The sequence below is a fragment of the Barbus barbus genome, assembly GCF_936440315.1.
Source record: "Barbus barbus genome assembly, chromosome: 4".
In the NCBI taxonomy this organism is placed as follows: Eukaryota; Metazoa; Chordata; class Actinopteri; order Cypriniformes; family Cyprinidae; genus Barbus; species Barbus barbus.
This window is the reverse complement of record NC_136732.1, coordinates 10,620,563-10,642,656: the sequence shown is the minus strand read 5'-3', so window position 1 is coordinate 10,642,656 and position 22,094 is coordinate 10,620,563. Positions and strand designations below refer to the sequence as shown.

Below are 22,094 nucleotides of genomic sequence, written 5' to 3'. Positions count from 1 at the left end.
AGTGAATCTGGTGCCTCACTTTCTGAGTCCAGCAGCGTCGTCCTGCTCAGGGATCGGAGGTGTCTGCAGATGCTTATGAATGGTCCTCCAGCTATCATCAAGCTGTTTCTTCAGAGGATCCAGCTCAATCCGGTTCAACTACAGTACATGACACACAAAATCATAATCATGATGGAAGTGCAGGGATTTATGAGATTGTAACAAACAGCCAATTTAAATTATTATTTAAAAAAATTTAATGTAATTAAATTTACAAATACAAATACAAATGAATGTGTATTTGGGTAAATCTCACAAAAACATGTCCAGGTCACATTTCACCCCAAATGAAAAGCAAATTTAAAAAAGAAATGCCTTTTTTAAGATCCTTTTCATTACATTTTATGTGAAACATGATCATCATGCTTAGCTCCAAAATGAGTCGCTATATTTATGGAAAAGATAGAACAGTGGGAAATTTAAGTTATACGAGTTCATAAAGGTTTGAAGAAGTTTCAAAGATGGTCTGTCTGTCTCTCACCTTGCAGTCCATCTCAGTGGCGATCTTCTCGATCACCTTGTTCCAGTCCTGCTCCTGACCGCTGATCTTACTCAGCAGATCCTGTAACATGTTATTGAGCTGCTCTGTCATGCTGTCGAACTGCATGCGGCTCACCTTGTTCTCCAGAGCCCGCTTGTCTGCTTTCTGAGGAGCAACGAGATGACATCCATTGACTGGGAGTGACATTTTGGTCTGATGGGGACCACAAAGAGTTGATGAATTTGGATTGTTTATGAATATCTGTCTTTCGGATATATCTGTCTTTCGGATGAGACGTTAAACCGAGGTCCTGACTCTCTGTGGTCATTAAAAATCCCATGGCACTTCTCGTAAAGAGTAGGGGTATTACCCCGGTGTCCTGGCCAAATTCCCTCTACTGGCCCTTGTCTATCATGGCCTCCTAATAATCCCCATACACTTGATTGGCTCTATTACTCTCTCCTCTCCACCTGTAGCTGGTGTGTGGTGAGCGCACTGGCGCCGTTGTGCTGTGGCTGCCGTCGCATCATCCAAGTGGATGCTGCACACTGGTGGTGGTTGAGGAGAGACCCCCCACATGATTGTAAAGCGCTTTGGGTGTACAGCAATACACAATAAGGCGCTATATAAATGCATCATTCATTCATTCATTCATTCATTCATTCATGAACTGTATAAAGAAACAACTCACAAATTCAACCTCCATTTCCACCACTTGCTTGTCAGCTTTCTTTTCATCCAGTTCCTCCACTATCTTGAACAGACGCTGGAAAAACCACAAGCTAAGTAAACAATGGAATTAAATGATGTCTTATTTCACAAATCTGCCATGAGGCTCTCTGGTTACTCACATCGATGTGTGTTTGTTTCTTGCTGTGTTCCTCCATCAGGTGTTTGGATGTTCTGTGGAGTTCCTTACACTCGGACTGAAGCTGAATTATGGCTCGCTCTAAGTCGCTCACCAGATCAGTGCTCTTCAGCAAAACAACATCACACACTCATACAAGAACATTTCAGTGATCTTTTGGAACTCAGGAGACTTGAACATCTCAGTAAGTTTCATTTAAGTACTAGCTTTGTCTCAGATGTTTCCTAAAATCTCATCTCTCTCTGTCATGTACCTTGTTCCTGTCCTTGTGTCCCTGGTTCATGAGGTGAGAGGTCTTGTCCTCAGGTTTGTTGTAAGACTGGGACAACTGACTGACCTCCTGTTCCAGACCCTGACCTTCTGTCTGCTGTTGACCCTGATCCTGACCTGTACTCTGAGCCTGATCCTGACCCGAGCTTTGAGCCTGTTTGTCTGCTTTGCTGAAGCTTACTGTCTCCTGCTGTCCACTTTGTGAGAGTAGAGCGGATGAGGAGGACCTCATGTCCTCCATCATAGCCCTGGGGCTGTTTAACTACAGGTGAACCGTAAAAATGAAAAGAATGGTCATGAAAAATAATAATACAGTGGTCGGATATCAGGCCGATAAGGGTGGGTGATATACAGTATAGATTATTGCAAGATATTAGTTTAATGTGAAAAATGTATGCAGGGAAGAAATCATTTGTAATCTTTTGTAATTAATATGCAATTAATATGTAACTAATATTTGTGGCCTGTATGTTTTATTTTTTTTGCTTATCAAGGTTGCATTTATTTGATCAAAAATACAGCAAAAATATGAATATTGTTAAATATTATTACAATTTAAAATAACTGTTTTCTATTTGAATATATTTGATTTTATTTCTGTAATGTCAAAGCTGTATTTCCAGCGTCATTACTCCAGTTCTCAGTGTCACGATTCTTCAGAAATCATTCTAATATACTGATTCGCTGCTCAAGAAACATTTCTTAATATTATCAATGTTGAAAACAGTTGAAATCAGGATTATTTGATGAATAGAACGTTCAAAAGGCCGTATTTTCTTAATATAAATCTTTTGTAACATTATCATGTCTTTACTGTCAAAATATTTTAATATATAAAAATATACAAGGAACTGTGCATGCATGTAATATATTTTATATGAGTCACATTTAAGGACATGTCCTGGAACAGCCCAGCACTGTCTCCCTCATCTAACACACCTGATTTAACTCGTCAGCTCATTAATAGACTTTAAGACCTGAAGTGGGTCAGAAAAGGTAAAAAGGGTTGCGAGAAAATACGATGCATGTCAGATCCGCGTCATGTTCAGCAGTAGCTCTTAAAGAAATAACAGCCAAAAAAACCTAATAACCAGCTGCTGTGATGTCTGTTAATCAAAGGACAAAGAAAAAAAAGAGGTAAAAACTTTTATAGATTTAAGGATTCATCTAGATTTAATTTAGAATTTATAACTTCAATATCAATTTCTGTATTTCTGCTGAAAGCCACAGGTAAATATGACATTTATTATAATGGGTTTATGTGAAGATTGTTTTAAGTTCACTTAAATTAGAAGTTATTTTTTTAAAGTCTAATAAATGTTAAAACTGATAGCTCTCAATTATAGTCAGTGGTTAAATATGGTTTGTACTGATCCCAATCAGTCGTATTGGGATCATTGATACTGACCTTCAGTCATAAAAAAGATGCCATTAAACAAATATTTTTAAATATACTGTCTTTATGTTGTTTGTACATTAAATTGAAGATTGAATGTGAAATTACTGCTATATAAAAGTATATTTAAAAACTTTAATGTTAGATGGGATTAATCGCGATTAATTTCAGAAAAATGTGCAATTAATTCGTTTTTTTTTTAATCGATTGACAGCACTAATATACACACATATATATATATATATATATATATATATATATAACTAATTTATGATGAATGTTTGACATATGACCCAGACGTGTTCTGTCTGTCTGACCTGCTCTTGTATGTGTATGTCTTCACTGTATCTCCCTTCTGCTCTGTCATGCATCCTCTCTCTTATCAGCTCCTGCACTTTCTCATCCAGCTTCAGTACTGCAATCCTGCATGAGTGTGTGTGTGTGTGAGACATACAGTAAAAATACTTCTATTGTGCTTTCTTTTCTAATTTATTAACTGCTAATACAAGAATAAGTGGGATGACTTCCTCCAGAAAACTGAGGAACAATTTGATTCGGACATATTGTCAGTCTAAAATGTTCTAGATGTGTTTGTGCATCTTTCTTCTGATGCTGCATTCTCATTACTGTGACTAATGCAACATTTATATAACACAATGACCAATTTTGACCTCTAAATGCAAATGTTGCTGTTTCAAAATTGTGGGATATATTTTGTCCCATGTCTCTAATGAGTGACTGGTAGACTTGAGATGATTAGTACCTGATGTGAGCCGTCTGCAGGTTCAGCTGCTCTATCTGTGAGGAGTGTGTGTCCTGATCGCTGGCTGAACTGGCTGTGCTCTGTCCTTCAGTGTCTGAACTCTCACACACCTGTACTGTCCTCATGTCCATCAACACACTCTCCACGTCTGACACCTACAGGAGTCATCTAGACTGTAACATGCTGCTTATGCTCCTGCTTGAGTGTGTCTCTGTGTGTTGAACCTACATAAAACTTCCCCAGAAGTAAACTGAATCTGATCAAAAAACTCATTTTGGGGACGTCATTAAGGAAAAAAGTGGTTCAGAATTGAACTGAGAACTGAATTATTTTTAATTGAGGTAAAAAACAACAATTTGGAACTGAACTTGAAGCAGCATTAAAAATGCAAAAGAAAAATCAAAGAAATGCATATGCTTTTTAATTTAATAGTGTAAATGTAATAGAGTGCAACAGTTGTGTTCCGGTAGGGAAATGGATTTTGAACAATAAATTAGTATTTAAATTGTTAATTGATAGTTTAAATAATCAGTTCACATTATTTCAACCTATTTTTCAAAGAATCATGTTTAACAGTATATATATATATATATATATATATATATATATATATGTGTGTGCTCATAAGTTTGCATACCTCTTGCAGAATTTGCAAAATGTTAATAAATGAAACAAAATAAGAGGGATCATGAAAATTGCATGTTATTTTTTATTTATTACTGTCCTAAATAAGCTATTTTACATAACATGTTTACATATACTCCACAAGACAAAATAATAACTGAATTTATAAAAATGACCCCATTCAAAAGCGAATCTTAATACTGTGTGTCGTTTCCTGGATGATCCATGACTGTTTTTTTATTTTGTGATAGTTGTTCATGAGTCCCTCGTTGGTCCTGAGCAGTTCAGAACAATCCTCCAGCTCCTGCACATTCTTTGGTTTTCCAGCATCTTCTGCATATTTGAACCCTTTCCAAAAGTGACTGTATGATTTTGAGATCCATATTTTCATACTGAGGACTATTACAAAAGGTGAAAACATGTACTGATGCTCAAGAAGGCAACACAATGCATTAAGAGCCAGGGGGTGTAAACTTTTGAACAGGATGATGATGTGTGAATTCTTCTCATTTTGTTTAACGATCATATATTTTCATTTAGTAATGGACTTCAGAAGCTACATAATTACTTACATGTTTCCCAGAAGACAAAATAAGTGCAATTTAGCCTGATCATCCCATTTAAAAAGTTTACACCCCCCATCTCTTAATGCATTGTGTTGCCTTCTTGAGCATCAGTACATGTTTTCACCTTTTTTTAAATAGTTATGCATGAGTCCCTCAATTGTCCTCAATGTTAACAGATGGACTTCAAAAATAAAGGTTCAAATATGCAGAAGATGCTGGAAAACCAAAGAATGTGCAGGAGCTGGAGGATTTTTCTGAAGAACAGCAGGCAGTTGAACTGCTCAGGACCAACGAGGGACTCATGAACAACCATCACAAAATATAAAAACAGTCACGGATCATCCAGGAAACGACACACAGTATTAAGACTCAAGGGTATGTAAACTTTTGAACGGGGTCATTTTTATAAATTAAATTATTATTTTGTCTTGTGGCGTATATATAAACATCTGTTATGTGAAATAGCTTATTCAGGACAGTACTAAGTAAAAATAACATACAATTTTCATGATCCCTCTTATTTTGTTTTAATTTAATCAACATTGTGCATATTCTTCAAGGGGTATGTAAACTTATGAGCACAACTGTACATATATATATATATATATATATATATATATATATATATATATATACAGTGCCCTACAAAAGTATTGGAACAGTAAAGACAAAATTGCTCTGTTGGCTGTGGAGTCAAGACATTTACAAATATGATTAAAAGATGAATATGAGACAAAACTACAGAATGTCACATTTTATTATTGGGTGAATCAACACAGATGTTTTACCAGCTAAGAAGTTCAGCACTTTCAGAGTTTCATCCCTCTATCTGATGTGAGCATAAGTATTGGAACAGTTCCCTCACAGGTCTTTCTAAGTGATCAGCTGTGTCCTGTTGCATTAATTCTTCAGATATTAAAAGCAGGGAACGTGTCGTATCAGTTATATTCATTACTTCTGCATTCTGAATCTTGCATTCGATGATGACACACACAAACCAGGATGAAGATGAGGGAGCTGACTTTGAGAGAAAAGCAAGCAATTTGGATGCTAAAAGAAAAGAGGAAGTCAGTTAGAGCTCTAGCAAAAACAAAGGGCATGGAGAAATCAAGAGTTTGGAAACCACCAGCGACACCAGCAACCAACAACGACCTGATCGGCTGAGAAAACAACAGTAGTTGATGACAGACAAATCATAAAAGCTGTGAAAATGAACCATAAAAGACGTGTCTGTAAAATCACAAACAACTTCCAGAAAGCTGGGGTGATGCTCTGACAATTTACTGTCCTCAGCAGGCTTTGACACAGAATTACAGATGCTACACAGCAAGATGCAAACCTCTGACCAGCACCAAAAATAGAAAGGCAAGACTAGAGTTTGCAAAAGTTGTTTTTACAAGTTTTTACAAAGGTGAGCCAGAAAAGTCTTGGAACTGTGTTTATGGACCGATGAGACAGATGAACCTTTATCTAAGTGATGGGAAAGCAAAAATGTGGAGAAAAAAAGGGAACTGCAATGATCCCAAGCATACAGCCTCATCTGTAAAGCATGGAGGAGGTGATGTCGTGACATGGGCATGCATGGCTGCCTCTGGAACAGGCCCTCTCAACTTTATTAATGACTTAATGAATGATGACAATAGCAGAATGAATTTGGAAGGGTACAAAACCTTCTTGCCTACCAATATTCAAGAAAATGCCACCAGATTAATTGGGAAGTGCTTCATATTGCATCAGGACAATGACCCAAAAAACCCTGCCAGTTCAGTCAAGGAATTTATAAGGGCAAAGAAATGGAAAGTCTTAGATTGCCCAAGTCAATCTCCAGATTTAAATCCGATTGAACATGAATTTCACCAGCTGAAGAGGAGAGTAAAGGAAGAAACTCCCCAAAACAAGCAACAATTGGAATTGGCTGCATTAAAGGCTGGGAAAAGTATTTCAAAGGATGAGACCAAGAGTCTGGTGATGTCTATGGGTCACAGACTCACTGCTGTGTGTGTGCAAGGGATCTGCATCTAAATAATAGCTTTTAATCTTTTATATCTGCCTTATGTTCAACTGTCCCAATACTTATGCTCACATCAATGAGTGGGAAGAACTCTAAAAGTGCTGTTCTTTTTATTTGGTAAAACATGTATGTGTTGAAATGGCTATAAAATAATAAAATAATAAAATGTGACATTCTGTAGTTTTGTCTCATATTCATCTTTTAATCATATTTGCAAATGTCTTGACTCCACAGCCAACAGAGCAATTTTGTCTTTACTGTTCCAATACTTATGGAGGGCACTGTATATAGCCCGGCACTGGTTTCTTAGTCACCGGCATGAGTCTGTTTGACTGACACAAATAACACACTTCACTTATAAGAACAATATAAGTCTAGGTGAGGCTCTGTTTAGATAATTACAGATATTTTATAAGATAAAATCAGCTTCTTAAAGGATTGTCAAATCTGATACAATAACAAAATGAAAAGACAGGTTTAAAGGACAGTTTAGGGTAGGGATGTAACGATTCACTCAACTCACGATTCAATTCGATTTACGATTATTATTATTTTTTTCTAAATGAGATTTAAGAATTATATATATAAATTATAAATAAAATGTGTCCTTTTATTATTGCTTGGACAAAATGCTGCACGGTTCTTTGTGAAATTGAAATATAACACTATAATAATATACTAATATAGCACTTGCACGTTGTTGCTCTTATGTTGGTTTTGATTGCTTCTATTGTCCTCATTTGTAAGTCGCTTTGGATAAAAGCCTCTGCTAAATAACAAAAAAGGAAATATAATGTAAATGTAAATAACAAAACTAAACTGAAATTTTAAAACAAGCTCCAAATCAAATAAATAAGTAACAGAAATATAAAGAAATCTCTTCATATAAACAAAATAAAGCTTTGTCTGTGCTCTTTCCATTTAAAATTAGAGGCAACCACTGCATTTTAATCATGATCCAAACAAAGATGCTGCATACATGCAACATGAGCAGTTTTTAATCTAATTTAGATTGTATAATTTAGAAATTTGAAGCAAAAACAGAATGGTCTGACTTCAGTTTTGTGAAACTACTATATACATAAAAAATATCAGCATGAAATGAAACAGAAGACGAGCTGAATGAGATGCAGAGTCACTGTAAACAAAGCAGCGCTGCACTTATGAACTTTAATATGCATTATACAGAGGCAAGATGAAAAGAAAACTTTTCTAAGGACAGTAAGTTCCCCTCAGACATACATTATTTAGCATCTCAACCGATTTGAATCGTTAAATATATGAATCGATTTTCAACCGGTTCACGGTTAATCGTTACATCCCTACTTTAGGGTGTAGTAGTTATTAATTTGATTTTAAAATCATAGTCAGTGTGAGTGTTTCTGTCATACCTTCTCTTTATCGGCTAGCAGACAGTCCACAAGAGGCCTCAGATGATTCAGCTGCTTTGGCACATGGTCAGGAATCTGCCTCTCTTCTACAGAAATCACAAAACATATTAAGCAAAATGTCAAAAACACACTTAAACACACACAAGCTTAATAGTAACTACTGTGAATAAAAATTGTATTATAAAAGTATTCTTAACACATGCAAAATGCAAACATGCAATATTAAGTACCGGTAAATATGTTTCTTGGTAACTATAAACTACAGTTTATCTAATGACATAATATGGGAAATTGTTTCTTCCAATGGTCACATTAAAGAGATCCCTTGTGAAAATTAGTACAATTTAATATACTGTTAAAAACACATAATATGCTTTAAAATAATGTACTTGTGTGAACTGAATGAAATTGCAATTAAATGAAAATGTAATATATTGTTTAAATGTATATTAAATGCAATAAACTGAACTTTAGAGTGCTTTTTAAAGGTAATTACTTCGCTTATCTATTGAAATATGGCTAAAGTGTACTGATGAATGTACTGACACGCATTTATGGTAAACTAAAATATAATCTCATAAATATGTCATTTCTATTATAACTTGTATTTCATGCTTCTTAATATATTTCTCATTATAAATAGAAGCTGCAATTTAGTACATTAAAACATTTAATAAATTAATCAAATGAACTTAAACACACACAACACAGTAAATTTAATATTGAATAACACGCTACAGTTACATTATAATCAAATACTTTACATGTGCATATTTGTCAAACGATTAATAAAAGTTTTTGTTTACATAATATATGTGTGTGTACTGTGTTTATTTATTATGTATATATAAATGCACACATATACAGTATATATTTGGAAAATATTTACATGTATTTACATGCATATATTTATATTCATGTAATTTATATTATATATAAATATATTTAATATACAAACAACATATTTCTTTTTAATATATACGTGTGTGTATTTATATATACATAATAAATATACACAGCATACACACATATTACGTTAACAAAAACTTTTATTTTGGATGCGATTAATCGTTTGACAGCACTAATTTAAAGCATGGCAAAAGATTATTGAAACAGTGATTTAAAATGTGATTTAAAGTACAAACTTTTAATCTAACATTATTACAATGTAGAAAAGTGTCATAAAAATGTACTCTATTTAAATACACTTAAGCGGGCTCTAATTTCATTAATAGAAAAAAATTACTTTTACCCACCATCATGTTGTTTCAAACCTGTATGACTTACGTTCATCTGTAGAGCACAAAAGAATATATTTTGAGAAGTGTTTTATGTCCATACAATCAAAGTTTTAAATTTTAGTTTTGGACCCCATTGTCTTTCATTGTATGAAAAAAAAAAAAGCTTGATACATTCAAATATCTCATGTTCCACAGATGAAAAAGTCAAATGGGTTTGGAATGACATGAACAAATTATGACAGAACTATCCTTTTAATAAATGTAATTTATAACATTGGCACTTTTTCAAGCCACTTGAGGCTATTCTGCTTTCTGTGCGCACCATCAATATAAACATGAATATGTAAGTATTATAATGTATCATGACTGTGGTTAGAGTTATTTTTGAATAACAGAGACATAATGCATATCAAGCATGTTGCTGTCTGTGTCGTACCCATGGCATTGAGAAGATCAAGCAGATGTTGAAGCTGGGTCTGATCAGCCTTGTTCGCCTCCAGCTGCCCCACGCGGGCCTCCAGACTTTCGTGCCTGTCTCTCAGTCCGCCCACCTCCATCAGAGCCTCTACGGTCTCCGGGTAGCGCTCAGCCCCAATGCTGACCCGGGACAGTCGGCGGCCCATCACAGTGCACAGAGCCCCATCAGACAGGGACTGCTGGGGAGGAGAAACCCGCCGAGAGAGATCTACACCAGCTGTGCCACCTGTACCTGCTCTGTTGTCTTTGAATGGGATACCCAGGTTCAAAGGGTGAACGGGTGCAATGTTTTTAGCGGTGGAGAGGGTGTCCTGCAACCCCTGGGAATGCAAGAGGGAATGTCATTTACAAAAAGCATCTCATGAATGAGAATCAGCTTTTCCTTCAGCATATATTGTGCTTTGCTATAACACTGAGATGAATGACTTTGTTTTTGGCCTCGGTTTGTGTTTGTAGATGTTGGTTATGCATTTACATTTAGCAAATCATTCATTCTGGTCAATGTTTGCCTCAGCTGCAGCTGCTGCCTGCTCTAACCAAACAATGACTGGGATAAGAACCTGTGAGATTTAGTGTGGCTGTGAAAGGTTATTGGCTTCTGAAAGCTGCAGGACACACTAAACTGACTTCATGCTGTGTATGGAGTGATTACAGCTGGACGTGCCTCCTGAATCTTCTGCCTCTCGCTGATGAGCGCAGCCTGCATCACTTCCCATGTGACACACTGCGTGAGCTCCTCTGGAACGGGGTACTGGGCCATCTTGTCCTTTAGCTCTTTCTGAGAGAGAGAGGAAAAATGTAATGTGTTTGTGTGTTTTTTAAAGAAACACGTCACAACCATTTTCTGATGTCAGATAAAGGCAGCAAAGTTTCTCCATCCACTGAACGTCCATGTTATTGTTTGAGCACAAATCTTGAACATTTTAAAGGGATAGTTCACCTTATTTGGAACATTATGTCATGTTTTACTCATCAACATGTCATTCAGACTAGAGTAATGATGCTGAAAATCCAGCTTTGCGTCACAGGAATTTTAAATAATATTCAAAAAGTAAAATGGTTATTTTAAATTGTAATAATATGTTTACAGGTGTCTGTTCACTGTTCAGCTTCAGTTCACTGCGTATTTAGTGTTTTGCAATCGATTACGACATGCCCAAAAACTGATGCCATTTCGTGTGACTGGCTAGAAAACTGGTGTAAATGTGTGGTTAAATTTGCAGTTTCTTGGAAAAGTTTTCATTTTAATAAGAATCTACACAATCTGGAGTTCAATTGAAGTGCAGATTTAGCTTGAATTCACGCTGACCAATGGAAAGCTGCTTGGTTGGATATTGACTTCTATGTAAGAGATGCTTCATACATCGCTAAACTTTAGACAATGGACCTTCTTGCCAGTGAAATTTTGATGAAATGTTGCTGATGTCTCTGTGCTTCAACATCTTCACAAGCTAAGATTTTAAATGAAAAACAATGTAAATTTCAGTCTGCTCCCCACACAAAGCACATGACTTCAGAGAATTTGGAATATAGCAATTAAGTCATATGGACCATGTTTTTTGCAACTTTTTGGTACTTGACAGTCACCGGTTACTATATGCTTATGGAATAGAGCCCTGCATGGGCCACAAATGTAGGCCCTAGCCCGGCCCGTGTCCGACAGCTTATCAGAATTATCGGCCCGAGCCCGTCTTTTTTCCCCCTTCTCCCAAAACAGCTTATACTACTGTTTCAGCTATTAAAATAGTTCAGTTTGTATGAAATGGGAAAGTTAATATATTTTGTTTTGTTTTTAATGAAGTTAATTTAGAAAAATGTTTGGAGCTTTCTTTGTTCGTTAAATATAAGTTTTTGTTTTTTAAAGTAATGACCAAGCGGCCAGCGGCAGACAGAGCTGATCATAGCCTATGTTTGATCAATTTAGCCTTCTAAAATCATCACGACTTGCCTAAAATATAGATATAAAACAGTTTAAGAATATAACAATGTTGAAACGTTAACGTTTCTGCGGAGAGTGTAAGCTAAAGCGTGTCGGAGGACATGGAGGCGCCAGCACGATCACTTAGGTAAGAGTAATACATCATTCGGAACTGTAAAGGGTCTACTTTTATTTGTGCGCATTCACAATATCAATAAAACATTGTGCTTTCATAAAATAAAGAAAACAAACATGATGCGCTTTCTGCCGTCTCGTCTTGAACAGGAGCGCTTCTCAAAAATGAACTGAAACTCAACGAATACGTGCCTCACAGACATGATAAATATATCTATAGAAAGCTTTAAATTGCTACTTAACGAAATAAAACAAATCAAAAACTAAAACTATTTCATCACTTCTCTCTAAAGGCGTCTAATGAGGAGATGGCGAGTCAGGATCGGCAACTTCATCCTTGCGGCACGGACTCAGAAAACACTAGTTTATTAGTAAATAATTCAAATATCTCCTTACTATTTCCCCCTGACACATTCATGGTAATTACTTTTGCCGGTGCTTTGCGGCAAGCTTTAGCCTATTGCATGCATTTGAACGCAGAACTCTTGAGCTGCGCTGACGGCACGCTTGCTGCGGGACACTAAACACCATCGAGCCGCTCGCAGTAGCACGGTCTCATGTTGTTTCTATCTGCGCGACAATTTTTTTCATCACTAATTGATGGATATCTAAAATATAAAAATAAGGAGAAGCCTAAAACAGGCCCGAGGCCCGGCCCGCGTCTGAACTATGATGTGAAAATTGGCCCGAGGCCCGGCCATAGGGGCGTAAAAAAGTCGGAGCCCATCGGGTCCCAGCTTAAATGCAGGGCTGTAATATGGAAAACATCTGCTCAGACATTCTGCTAAATACCTACTTTTCTGTTCCATGAAAAAAAAAAACTTCTATTGGTTTGGAACTATATGAGGGTGAGTAAAAGTTTCAGTTTTGGTTGTACTCTAACAGCAATACTCACCGTGGTGTTGTCCAAATCTTCCACTTGGTGGCAATACTGCTCCATAGCCATGATACGGTCTACCAACTCATTCATGTTCAGCTGAAGATGACAACGTGTTATCAAGTCACACAAGTGCTAAATATTTATTAGCAGAATTGTTTGATTAATGATATTGGTGTGCATGTGCGGTCACCTGGCTGAGCTTATCGTTCAGAGCATCAACTACCAGTCTCAGATCGTCTCTGGACTCTTTGAGTTCCTGGATTTCCTTCAGCAGGTCTTGGATTAAGGCCATACACTGAGGAAGAAAACAGGATTTGAAATAACTTCAGTCTTTGAAGATTTAGAGGGTTTCATTTAATACCCCTCCTACTGGGCAACAGTAACTGGGAAATCAACACGCTCCTAAGAGGAAAAAAAGCCCATAATCCCTTTTGCCTGGGCTTTGAGGAGGGCTAAATCTCTAAAAGAGCACAGCTGAATCAGTTAAGCACATCCTCTCTGTGTCTCTTTATTTGAAAGGTGTGTAATATACTCTTTGTGAGAGCATAGAGAACTTCTGACCTTTAACCTCAACAGAGGTTACCATGACAAGGCCTGGGAATCACTCCTGAATCAAACAGAATGTGGTATTGCTGTCCACCCGCTTACTGATATGTTTGCATGACCCCTGATGTCTAACCTCTGTTACTCTTAGTGCTGTTTGTCTCCCTGTGAGACAATGTTAGATGAATTAATTTGTCTTGGGTTTCCCTTATTAGTTTGAAGGGATGACTAGTGTATGGAAAGAGAGGCGAAGATGACAAACATATGAAATAGATGATTACACTGCCTATCAAGACTGTTACTGAATGTCCACACACAGAGAGAGACAGTGTTGTGGATACCTGTGGATACATCCATAAAAAATGTCTTGTTAATGAATATACAACACCAGCAAAAAAGTACCTATTATCTGCTGTTAACCTGTTTTAAACAAAGTACCATAGTAATACAGAGTTTTTGGACACATACCGTGGTTATTTGGAGTATTGGGGAGTAACTATTTACATATGAAGGAATTATACAATTTAATTACAAAATAAATGTAGCTGTAATTTGTTACAGTTACTGAGAAAAATGTGTAATTAAATGAGTTACTTATGAAAATGTAAACGATTGCAATGGAGGGTTACATCTGAATATTTTCACACACATACACATTTAATTGATTCCTATCCCAAATTGCTGCTCTAAAATATGTGGCACCAGTGTTTTAGGAGTTTAGGACACAGAATAGGACACTTATTCGATAACTGTTTGATTTCCAATTAGGGTTTATGTATTTGCTTGATTTTTTGAAGATTAAGGTTAACCCGGCTTGTTTTAAATGTTTTAAAATTATTAACAGTTGAAAACATTCATTACAAATTTCCAAAAGTAATCAAATGCAATCAGTTACATTACTTTAATAAAGTAATTGAAATAGTTAAACTACTTATTATATTTTAGACAGGGTAACTTGTAATCTGTAACCTATTACATTTCCAAAGTAACCTTCCCAACAGTGAAAAAGTGTTAGTAAAGACATTTAAAATGTTACAAATGATTTATATTTCATATAAATGCTGTGGTTTTGAACTTTCTACCTATCAAAGTATCCTGGAAAATATATAACAGTTTGTGTAAAAATATTAAGCAAGTGTTTTCAATAGTGCTGTCAAACGATTAATCGTGATTAATCGCATCCAAAATGAAAGTTTTTGTTTACATAATATATGTGTGTGTACTGTGTATATTTATTATGTATATATAAATACACCCACATGCATTTATAGATTTAAGAAAAATTTTATATTTGTATATTAAATATATTTATATATAATATATATTATATAAATATAAATATATGCATGTAAATACATGTAAATATTTTCAAAATAATGTATATACTGTATGAGTGTGTATTTATATATATACATAATAAATATACACAGTACACACACATATATTATGTAAACAAAAACTTTCATTTTGGATGCGATTAATCGTGAATAATCATTTGACAGTACAAGTTTTCAACAATTATGGTAAAAATAATAAATGTTTCTTAAGCATCAAATAAGCATATTAGAATGATTTGAGATCATGTGACACTGAAGACTTGAATAACGATGCAAAAAATTTGTATAAATTACATTTGAAAATATATTAAAATATAAAAGTTATTTTAAATTGTAATAATATTTCGCAATATTGCTGTTTTAACTGCATTTGATCAAATAAATGCAGCCATTACTCTTAAAAGTAAAGGTGCTTCGAAAGGTTCTCCAAGCGATGTCATAGAAGAACCATTTTTGGTTCCACAAAGAACCATTCAGTCAAAGGTCCTTTAAAGAACGATCTCTTTCTTACCTTTTTATAATCTGAAGAACCTTCTTTCACCACAAAGAACACTTTGTGAAACAGAAAGGTATCAGTGTATCAGAAAACACATCAGGTACCATGTTCCCGCCACAGTTCTTTTTGTAAAGGACAGTTTTTTACCATGAACCTGACAGCCCATTTGCTTATGGTAATTAGGAATGATAAGAATCTAGTCCAGCCGCTCACGGCAAATTCAAACAATACACACAATCTGTTTAACAAGTCAGACATAATTTGTTCTTTAATGACATGAGTCATTTCTCTTCAGATATTTGCCTTGGCACAGCTTATCACCACACAGCCAAACAGTCCTGTGTCCCGTATAATTCTTGGGTCACTTTGTAACGGTGCCACGGTATCAGGGCACAGTGCCCGTCTCTAACCCACACCCTGCGATCAGTTGCTACAAGTAACTGACAGTCAAAACAACAGAAGTGAATATATAGTAGGGAACACCCCAATTTCATCAGACCTTGGAAAGAGCGTGAAACTGATCCATCGGTTTGAGTGGTATGCTACCGCACAACCTGCTCTAAAACACCTGGTCAATCATTCCCATCTGGACCCCCCTCAACGTCCCTCACTGAGCCGGAGTTTCCTGCGCGGTCACTGTGACACACTATGTCTCATCTTTGACGCCAGAATTACTGTGGATAACCTGCACAATGTGTAAGGTTCCGCTCCTGAACTCCATGTACAGCTGGCAGCTGGGCGGCAGGGGTCATCCGAGGGCGCTGGCGGATAACCATGGATGACTCCAAACATGTCCAAACGAAACATTAATGATTAAGAAGATGAGCAGGACCTCCCCGCGCACTCGTGTCACTGGACTGCTTGTGAAACAAATAACCTCTGCGGGAGGTTAATTACTGACGGCTTATCGGAGGATGGAGAAAGACGTGGAGGGGAGGTGATCACCGCTCAGGACAGACTGAATGTCATGTGAGATGTGTCATTAGTGTCATACTCGCTATTAGTGCTACAATAGTACTGTAGTTGACTTTCCTATTAAAGTTAAGATAGATGGGCTAAACTGTATGTAGTTACAGTGTATACACTGAAACAATTTTCACTTGCTTGTAAATTTCACAAATAAATACAAAGATACGCATAACGAGTTAAGCCCCGTTCACACCAAGAACGACAACTATAACGATAACGATATTAGCGTCCACACCAGCGGTCTGTTTATTCTAAGCGCGTGCTCGTCGGCCGCTTTAAATTCTGATTGGGTGTCAATGTTTTTATCGTTCATCAGCAGGAAAAAATCGTTCTGAAAGTGATTCCAACGATATCGTTTCTCTGTGCCTTTATCGTTATAGCTGTGGAGTGGACTCTGCTATTCTTTAATTCTGAGATTTTTAGAACTATATCTTTATCGTTATCTTTATAGTTATGATTCTTGGTGTGAACGGGCTTAAGACAACTTATGGACTGAACTTTTAAATAAATATGACGTCATTGTTTTCACAAATTTTGCATTTTTGTAGTTTACACAGACGATAACAATATAGTTTTCAAAAACTTGCACTTTGAAACCCTTTTTCCAAAGTCCTAAAATCCTAAATTTTAGTTGAAAATGCTCATGTAAATGCTCCGTAAAGTACTAATATGCACCCTTTAGGAGTAATTAAGGTACAAAGGCAAGCATACAGCAGAGAGTGTTTTGTGTGCACAACAAATTGATTTATCCTCCAGATTTTTCTTAATGCCTCATCATACGCTATATAATCTTCATATGGTAACAAGATGTGTTGAGCAGAACTGTGTTTGGACTAAAATTAGCATGCTGCACTTCTGAAATGCATCCATGTGGTGAACAGGAACTGTTAGTTTACGTCCTTCACTGATATTTAAGTATCTCAGGGGTTTGGGGAGTGTGACAAACGTGTAGTTTCTGGAACACGAGACACAGATGGTGTTATTTGAGAATGGAGCTCAGTGTCTGACGCTCATTGTTCTGTGGTCTGTCATCTACAGCTGAGACACATGATGAAACATTCAGCCTCCTGCAGACCCCCAACAGAGGAGCAGCTCACCGGCACTGAGACTTTTAAAATGAAGGGATTTTACATATTGATTTGTAAAGGGTGTTTTACCTGTATTTTGAATATTTCACTTCATTGCGTTGTGTTTAGGGTTAACAGAAATGGTCATTTTATAGACCATATTGAAAGAACTATTCATTTTCCAGAATGATGTATCAGGAAATAATTACAAAATAAAATTATATAATTCATATATTCAAATTTACAGGTTAATATTTGTTTAATTTTATCATTGTAATCTGAGAAAAGTGTAGGCTATTTTACATATCAGCATAATTATTCACAATTAATGTTCAGCTATTCATGTTTTGAAATGACTTCTCTTCTTGTCATTACAATCCAAACTAACATCCTGTGGGTGTGGCCATTTCAAATGAACCAATACTTCATATGCTAATTTAATTAACTGAAGTATTTAGATGATCTAAGTAACTACCAACACTTACATTACTTGAATTGTGCTCAGTCCTGTTTAACAAGTGTTTGATTTTAAAACAAAACAAAAAAAGAATAAGGAATGCGGATAAATTCACAACCTTCTTATTAGTTTTTTGGTTGCCAAAAAGTAGGAAATATGCTATCAGTAAGGTTATGGTTATCATTCACATACAGTGGTGGCCGAAATTATTAGAGCACTAGTATTTCCAGCAGCTAAAAAATGTTTTAAATCAGTTATTTCTATCTTTTGCTGTAGTGTGTCTGTAGGAAATATCAGTTTACATTTCCAAACATTGTCATGAATTGTAATAATCGAGTGAGATTTTTGTGCTCCACACAGAGATCTGATAATCATCATCCAGTCTGTCTGGAGAGACATGAAGAAACACAACAAACTGAGACAGACTCAATCCAGAAGAACTGTGGAGAACAAGATGCTTCAAGAAACATACCTGCAAAGTTCACTGTACTGTTAAAAGTTTTAGGCACTTGTGGAAAAATGCTGTAAAATGGACGCTGTCAAAAATAATGTCATGAATAGACTTTCTTTATCAATTAACTTCTATAAGTTAAATTAAATCAACATTTGTTGTGAGCATCCTTTGCGTTTAAAGTCCTTTGCACTTGAGCTTTGCAGGTATGTTTCTTGAAGCATCTTGTTCTCCACAGTTCTTCTGGATTGAGTCTGTCTCAGTTTGTTGTGTTTCTTCATGTCTCTCCAGACAGACTGGATGATGATGATCAGATCTCTGTGTGGAGCACAAAAATCTCACTGGATTATTAGAATTCATGGCAATGTTTGGAAATGTAAACTGATATTTCCTACAGACACACTACAGCAAAATATAGAAATAACTGACTTAAAACCATTTTTTAGCTGCTGGAAATACTAGTGCTCTTTGGACACCACTGTACAGTTTACAGTACCTTGCTTCATGTCCAAAAACATATTTAGATTTTTTGCACCCTCAGATTCCAGATTTTTTAATAGTTGTATCTCGGCCAGATATTGTCCAATCCTAACAATGCATCCATACATCAGTGGAACGCTTATTTATTCAGCTTTCATTTTATGTATAAATCTCAATTTCCAAAAATCGACCCTTATGGTTTTGTGGTCCAGGGTCACAAATGAGTATCATTCACCTACAGTACCTTGCTTCATGTCCAAAAACATAATGCTTCCATTCAATATGCCCTATGAAACATGGTGTAATCACAGTAAATGTCCAGAAAATATGGTGTTACCATGTTAACCATAACAATATACCACAATAAGCATGGCAGTGTTCTGTGGCGTTACCGTAGTTTTTTTTAAATATAGGCCTACTATGGTACTTTTTTGTTGTTTCCTCCTGCCTGCAGAGGTGACTCTTACCTTGGACACCCCGTCCTCGTTGGCCTGCGCCTTTCTGCGGAGCTGTATGAGCGTCCACATGTCGCTGAGCGCGGCGTCGGACCTCATGAGCTCCGCGGCGCTGGGCAGAGCCTCCAGCGCGCACATCTGCTCCTCCATCCGCCGCAGCTTCTCCTCCATCACCCGGTAGGGGCTCGAACTGTCCAGCAGCAAGGCTTTAGTCTGGGCTAGGCTGTCATGGTCGTGGTCCACCTCCTTCCAGGTAGTCGTGACCCTCTCAATCTTCAGATGTCCCAGGATGGCGTGGAGTAAAGTGTGCAGCGCGTTGAAATTGACAGCTCCAACGTCTGGGGTTCCTATGGAGAGCTCCAGCAGCTCATGCAGGCTTATGTCGGTCGACATGGTCGTCGACTGTTTAGTCCGGTTTAAACGACGATGAATAAGGTGCTGTCAATCACAGATCTGTCTGTTTGAGTTACATCTCTCCAAAGAGGCACGCGAGTTCCAATTCCGTCGGTTTTCAAACATAATCACCGAGTTTTAACGCTCTACGCTGTTTTCTCAGTTCTGTGAACATCGTGAAATTATACTAAGTTCTTTAGTCATGGCGTCTAAAATCTGTAGGTGTTTGTTCATCCTTTAATTCGCACGTTACCGGCAGCTTTGCTTTGGTAAATTGCATCAACATTGCTCTTCTATTTGCGCTCCCCCCGCCCACCGACGATGCTGATTGGTTAAAGTGCCTAGCGTCACTTGTCTTCTCAATCCTCATTGGATAACGTCTCTGTCGATCAAAAGAAATTACCTTGTGTTGTGGGCCGAGGCGTCTTGGTTGCTCAGCAACCGATTCAGTGACAGCATCTGTAGTGCACGTGAGAGCGGAGAGCGATGAACAACTGTTATGCAGATTTACATTAGATATATTTCTAAGGGAAATTATGCACGATAAAAGTAACAAACAGCCAGTGTGTACAAAACATGCATTCATAAATAAAACAAAACTAAACTAAATAATGCCGTTTTCTAAACTGGCGATGTTTTTTTTTTTTTTTTATAATAATAATAAAATATGTCAATTGACCTCATAAGCCAGTCAACCTAAAAAAAAAAAAAAGGTTTTCCTTCATATTCAAATTTTCCATGTTAAAACTTGTTACTTCTGTTTTTGTCTAAAAGGTGTCACAAATGCTTTGCTGCAGTTTATATTTACAGATTTGTCCATAATAGTTTTTTATAAGCAGCTGTTTAACCTTAATCAAGATTTTTAAACATGATTCTTACACCATTTATTAGTTCATCTATTTTTTATTTAGTTTATATATATATACAGTGGGTACGGAAAGTATTCAGACCCCCTTAAATGTTTCACTCTTTGTTATATTGCAGCCATTTGCTAAAATCATTTAAGTTCATTTTTTTCCTCATTAATGTACACACAGCACCCCATATTGACAGAAAAACACAGAATTGTTGACATTTTTGAAGATTTATTAAAAAAGAAAAACTGAAATATCACATGGTCCTAAGTATTCAGACCCTTTGCTGTGACACTCATATATTTAACTCAGGTGCTGTCCATTTCTTCTGATCATCCTTGAGATGGTTCTACACCTTCATTTGAGTCCAGCTGTGTTTGATTATACTGATTGGACTTGATTAGGAAAGCCACACACCTGTCTATATAAGACCTTACAGCTCACAGTGCATGTCGGAGCAAATGAGAATCATGAGGTCAAAGGAACTGCCTGAAGAGCTCAGAGACAGAATTGTGGCAAGGCACAGATCTGGCCAAGGTTACAAAAACATTTCTGCTGCACTTAAGGTTCCTAAGAGCACAGTGGCCTCCATAATCCTTAAATGGAAGACGTTTGGGATGACCAGAACCCTTCTTAGAGCTGGCCATCCGGCCAAACTGAGCTATCGGGGGAGAAGAGCCTTGGTGAGAGAGGTAAAGAAGAACCCAAAGATCACTGTGGCTGAGCTCCAGAGATGCAGTCGGGAGATGGGAGAAAGTTGTAGAAAGTCAACCATCACTGCAGCCCTCCACCAGTTGGGGCTTTATGGCAGAGTGGCCCGACGGAAGCCTCTCCTCAGTGCAAGACACAAAAAAACACCTGAAGGACCACAAGATGGTGAGAGATAAGATTCTCTGGTCTGATGAGACCAAGATAGAACTTTTTGGCCTTAATTCTAAGTGGTATGTGTGGAGAAAACCAGGCACTGCTCATCACCTGTCCAATACAGTCCCAACAGTGAAGCATGGTGGTGGCAGCATCATGCTGTGGGGGTGTTTTTCAGCTGCAGGGACAGGACAACTGGTTGCAATCGAGGGAAAGATGAATGCGGCCAAGTACAGGGATATCCTGGACGAAAACCTTCTCCAGAGTGCTCAGGACCTCAGACTGGGCCGAAGCTTTACCTTCCAACAAGACAATGACTCTAAGCACACAACTAAAATAACGAAGGAGGGGCTTCACAACAACTCCGTGACTGTTCTTGAATGGCCCAGCCAGAGCCCTGACTTAAACCCAATTGAGAATCTCCGGAGAGACCTAAAAATGTCTGTCCACCAACGTTTACCATCCAACCTGACAGAACTGGAGAGGATCTGCAAGGAGGAATGGCAGAGGATCCCCAAATCCAGGTGTGAAAAACTCGTTGCATCTTTCCCAAAGGGTCTGAATACTTAGGACCATGTGACATTTCAGTTTTTCTTTTTTAATAAATCTCCAAAAATGTCAACAATTCTGTGTTTTTCTGTCAATATGGGGAGCTGTGTGTACATTAA

At 37.0% G+C, this 22,094-nt stretch overlaps 1 protein-coding gene across 1 annotated transcript in view; it reads right to left on the bottom strand.

The window, feature by feature from the left end:
• The window catches only part of LOC306869162 (glutamine-rich protein 2), a 28,746-nt gene extending 8,725 nt beyond the window's left edge, over positions 1-20,021 (bottom strand). Inside the window, exons 1-13 of the mRNA XM_079415791.1 lie at positions 19,328-20,021; positions 13,251-13,355; positions 13,076-13,156; positions 10,792-10,905; positions 10,087-10,447; positions 8,410-8,495; positions 3,818-3,972; positions 3,372-3,477; positions 1,642-1,920; positions 1,372-1,494; positions 1,212-1,286; positions 521-685; positions 20-138 (exon numbers count right to left, since the gene is read on the bottom strand). Of these exons, the coding sequence (XP_079271917.1) occupies positions 20-138; positions 521-685; positions 1,212-1,286; positions 1,372-1,494; positions 1,642-1,920; positions 3,372-3,477; positions 3,818-3,972; positions 8,410-8,495; positions 10,087-10,447; positions 10,792-10,905; positions 13,076-13,156; positions 13,251-13,355; positions 19,328-19,708 (2,150 nt within the window). The 5' untranslated portion in view covers positions 19,709-20,021. The remainder of the gene's footprint in view (positions 1-19; positions 139-520; positions 686-1,211; positions 1,287-1,371; positions 1,495-1,641; positions 1,921-3,371; positions 3,478-3,817; positions 3,973-8,409; positions 8,496-10,086; positions 10,448-10,791; positions 10,906-13,075; positions 13,157-13,250; positions 13,356-19,327) is intronic.
• Between the last annotated feature and the right edge of the window lie 2,073 nt (positions 20,022-22,094).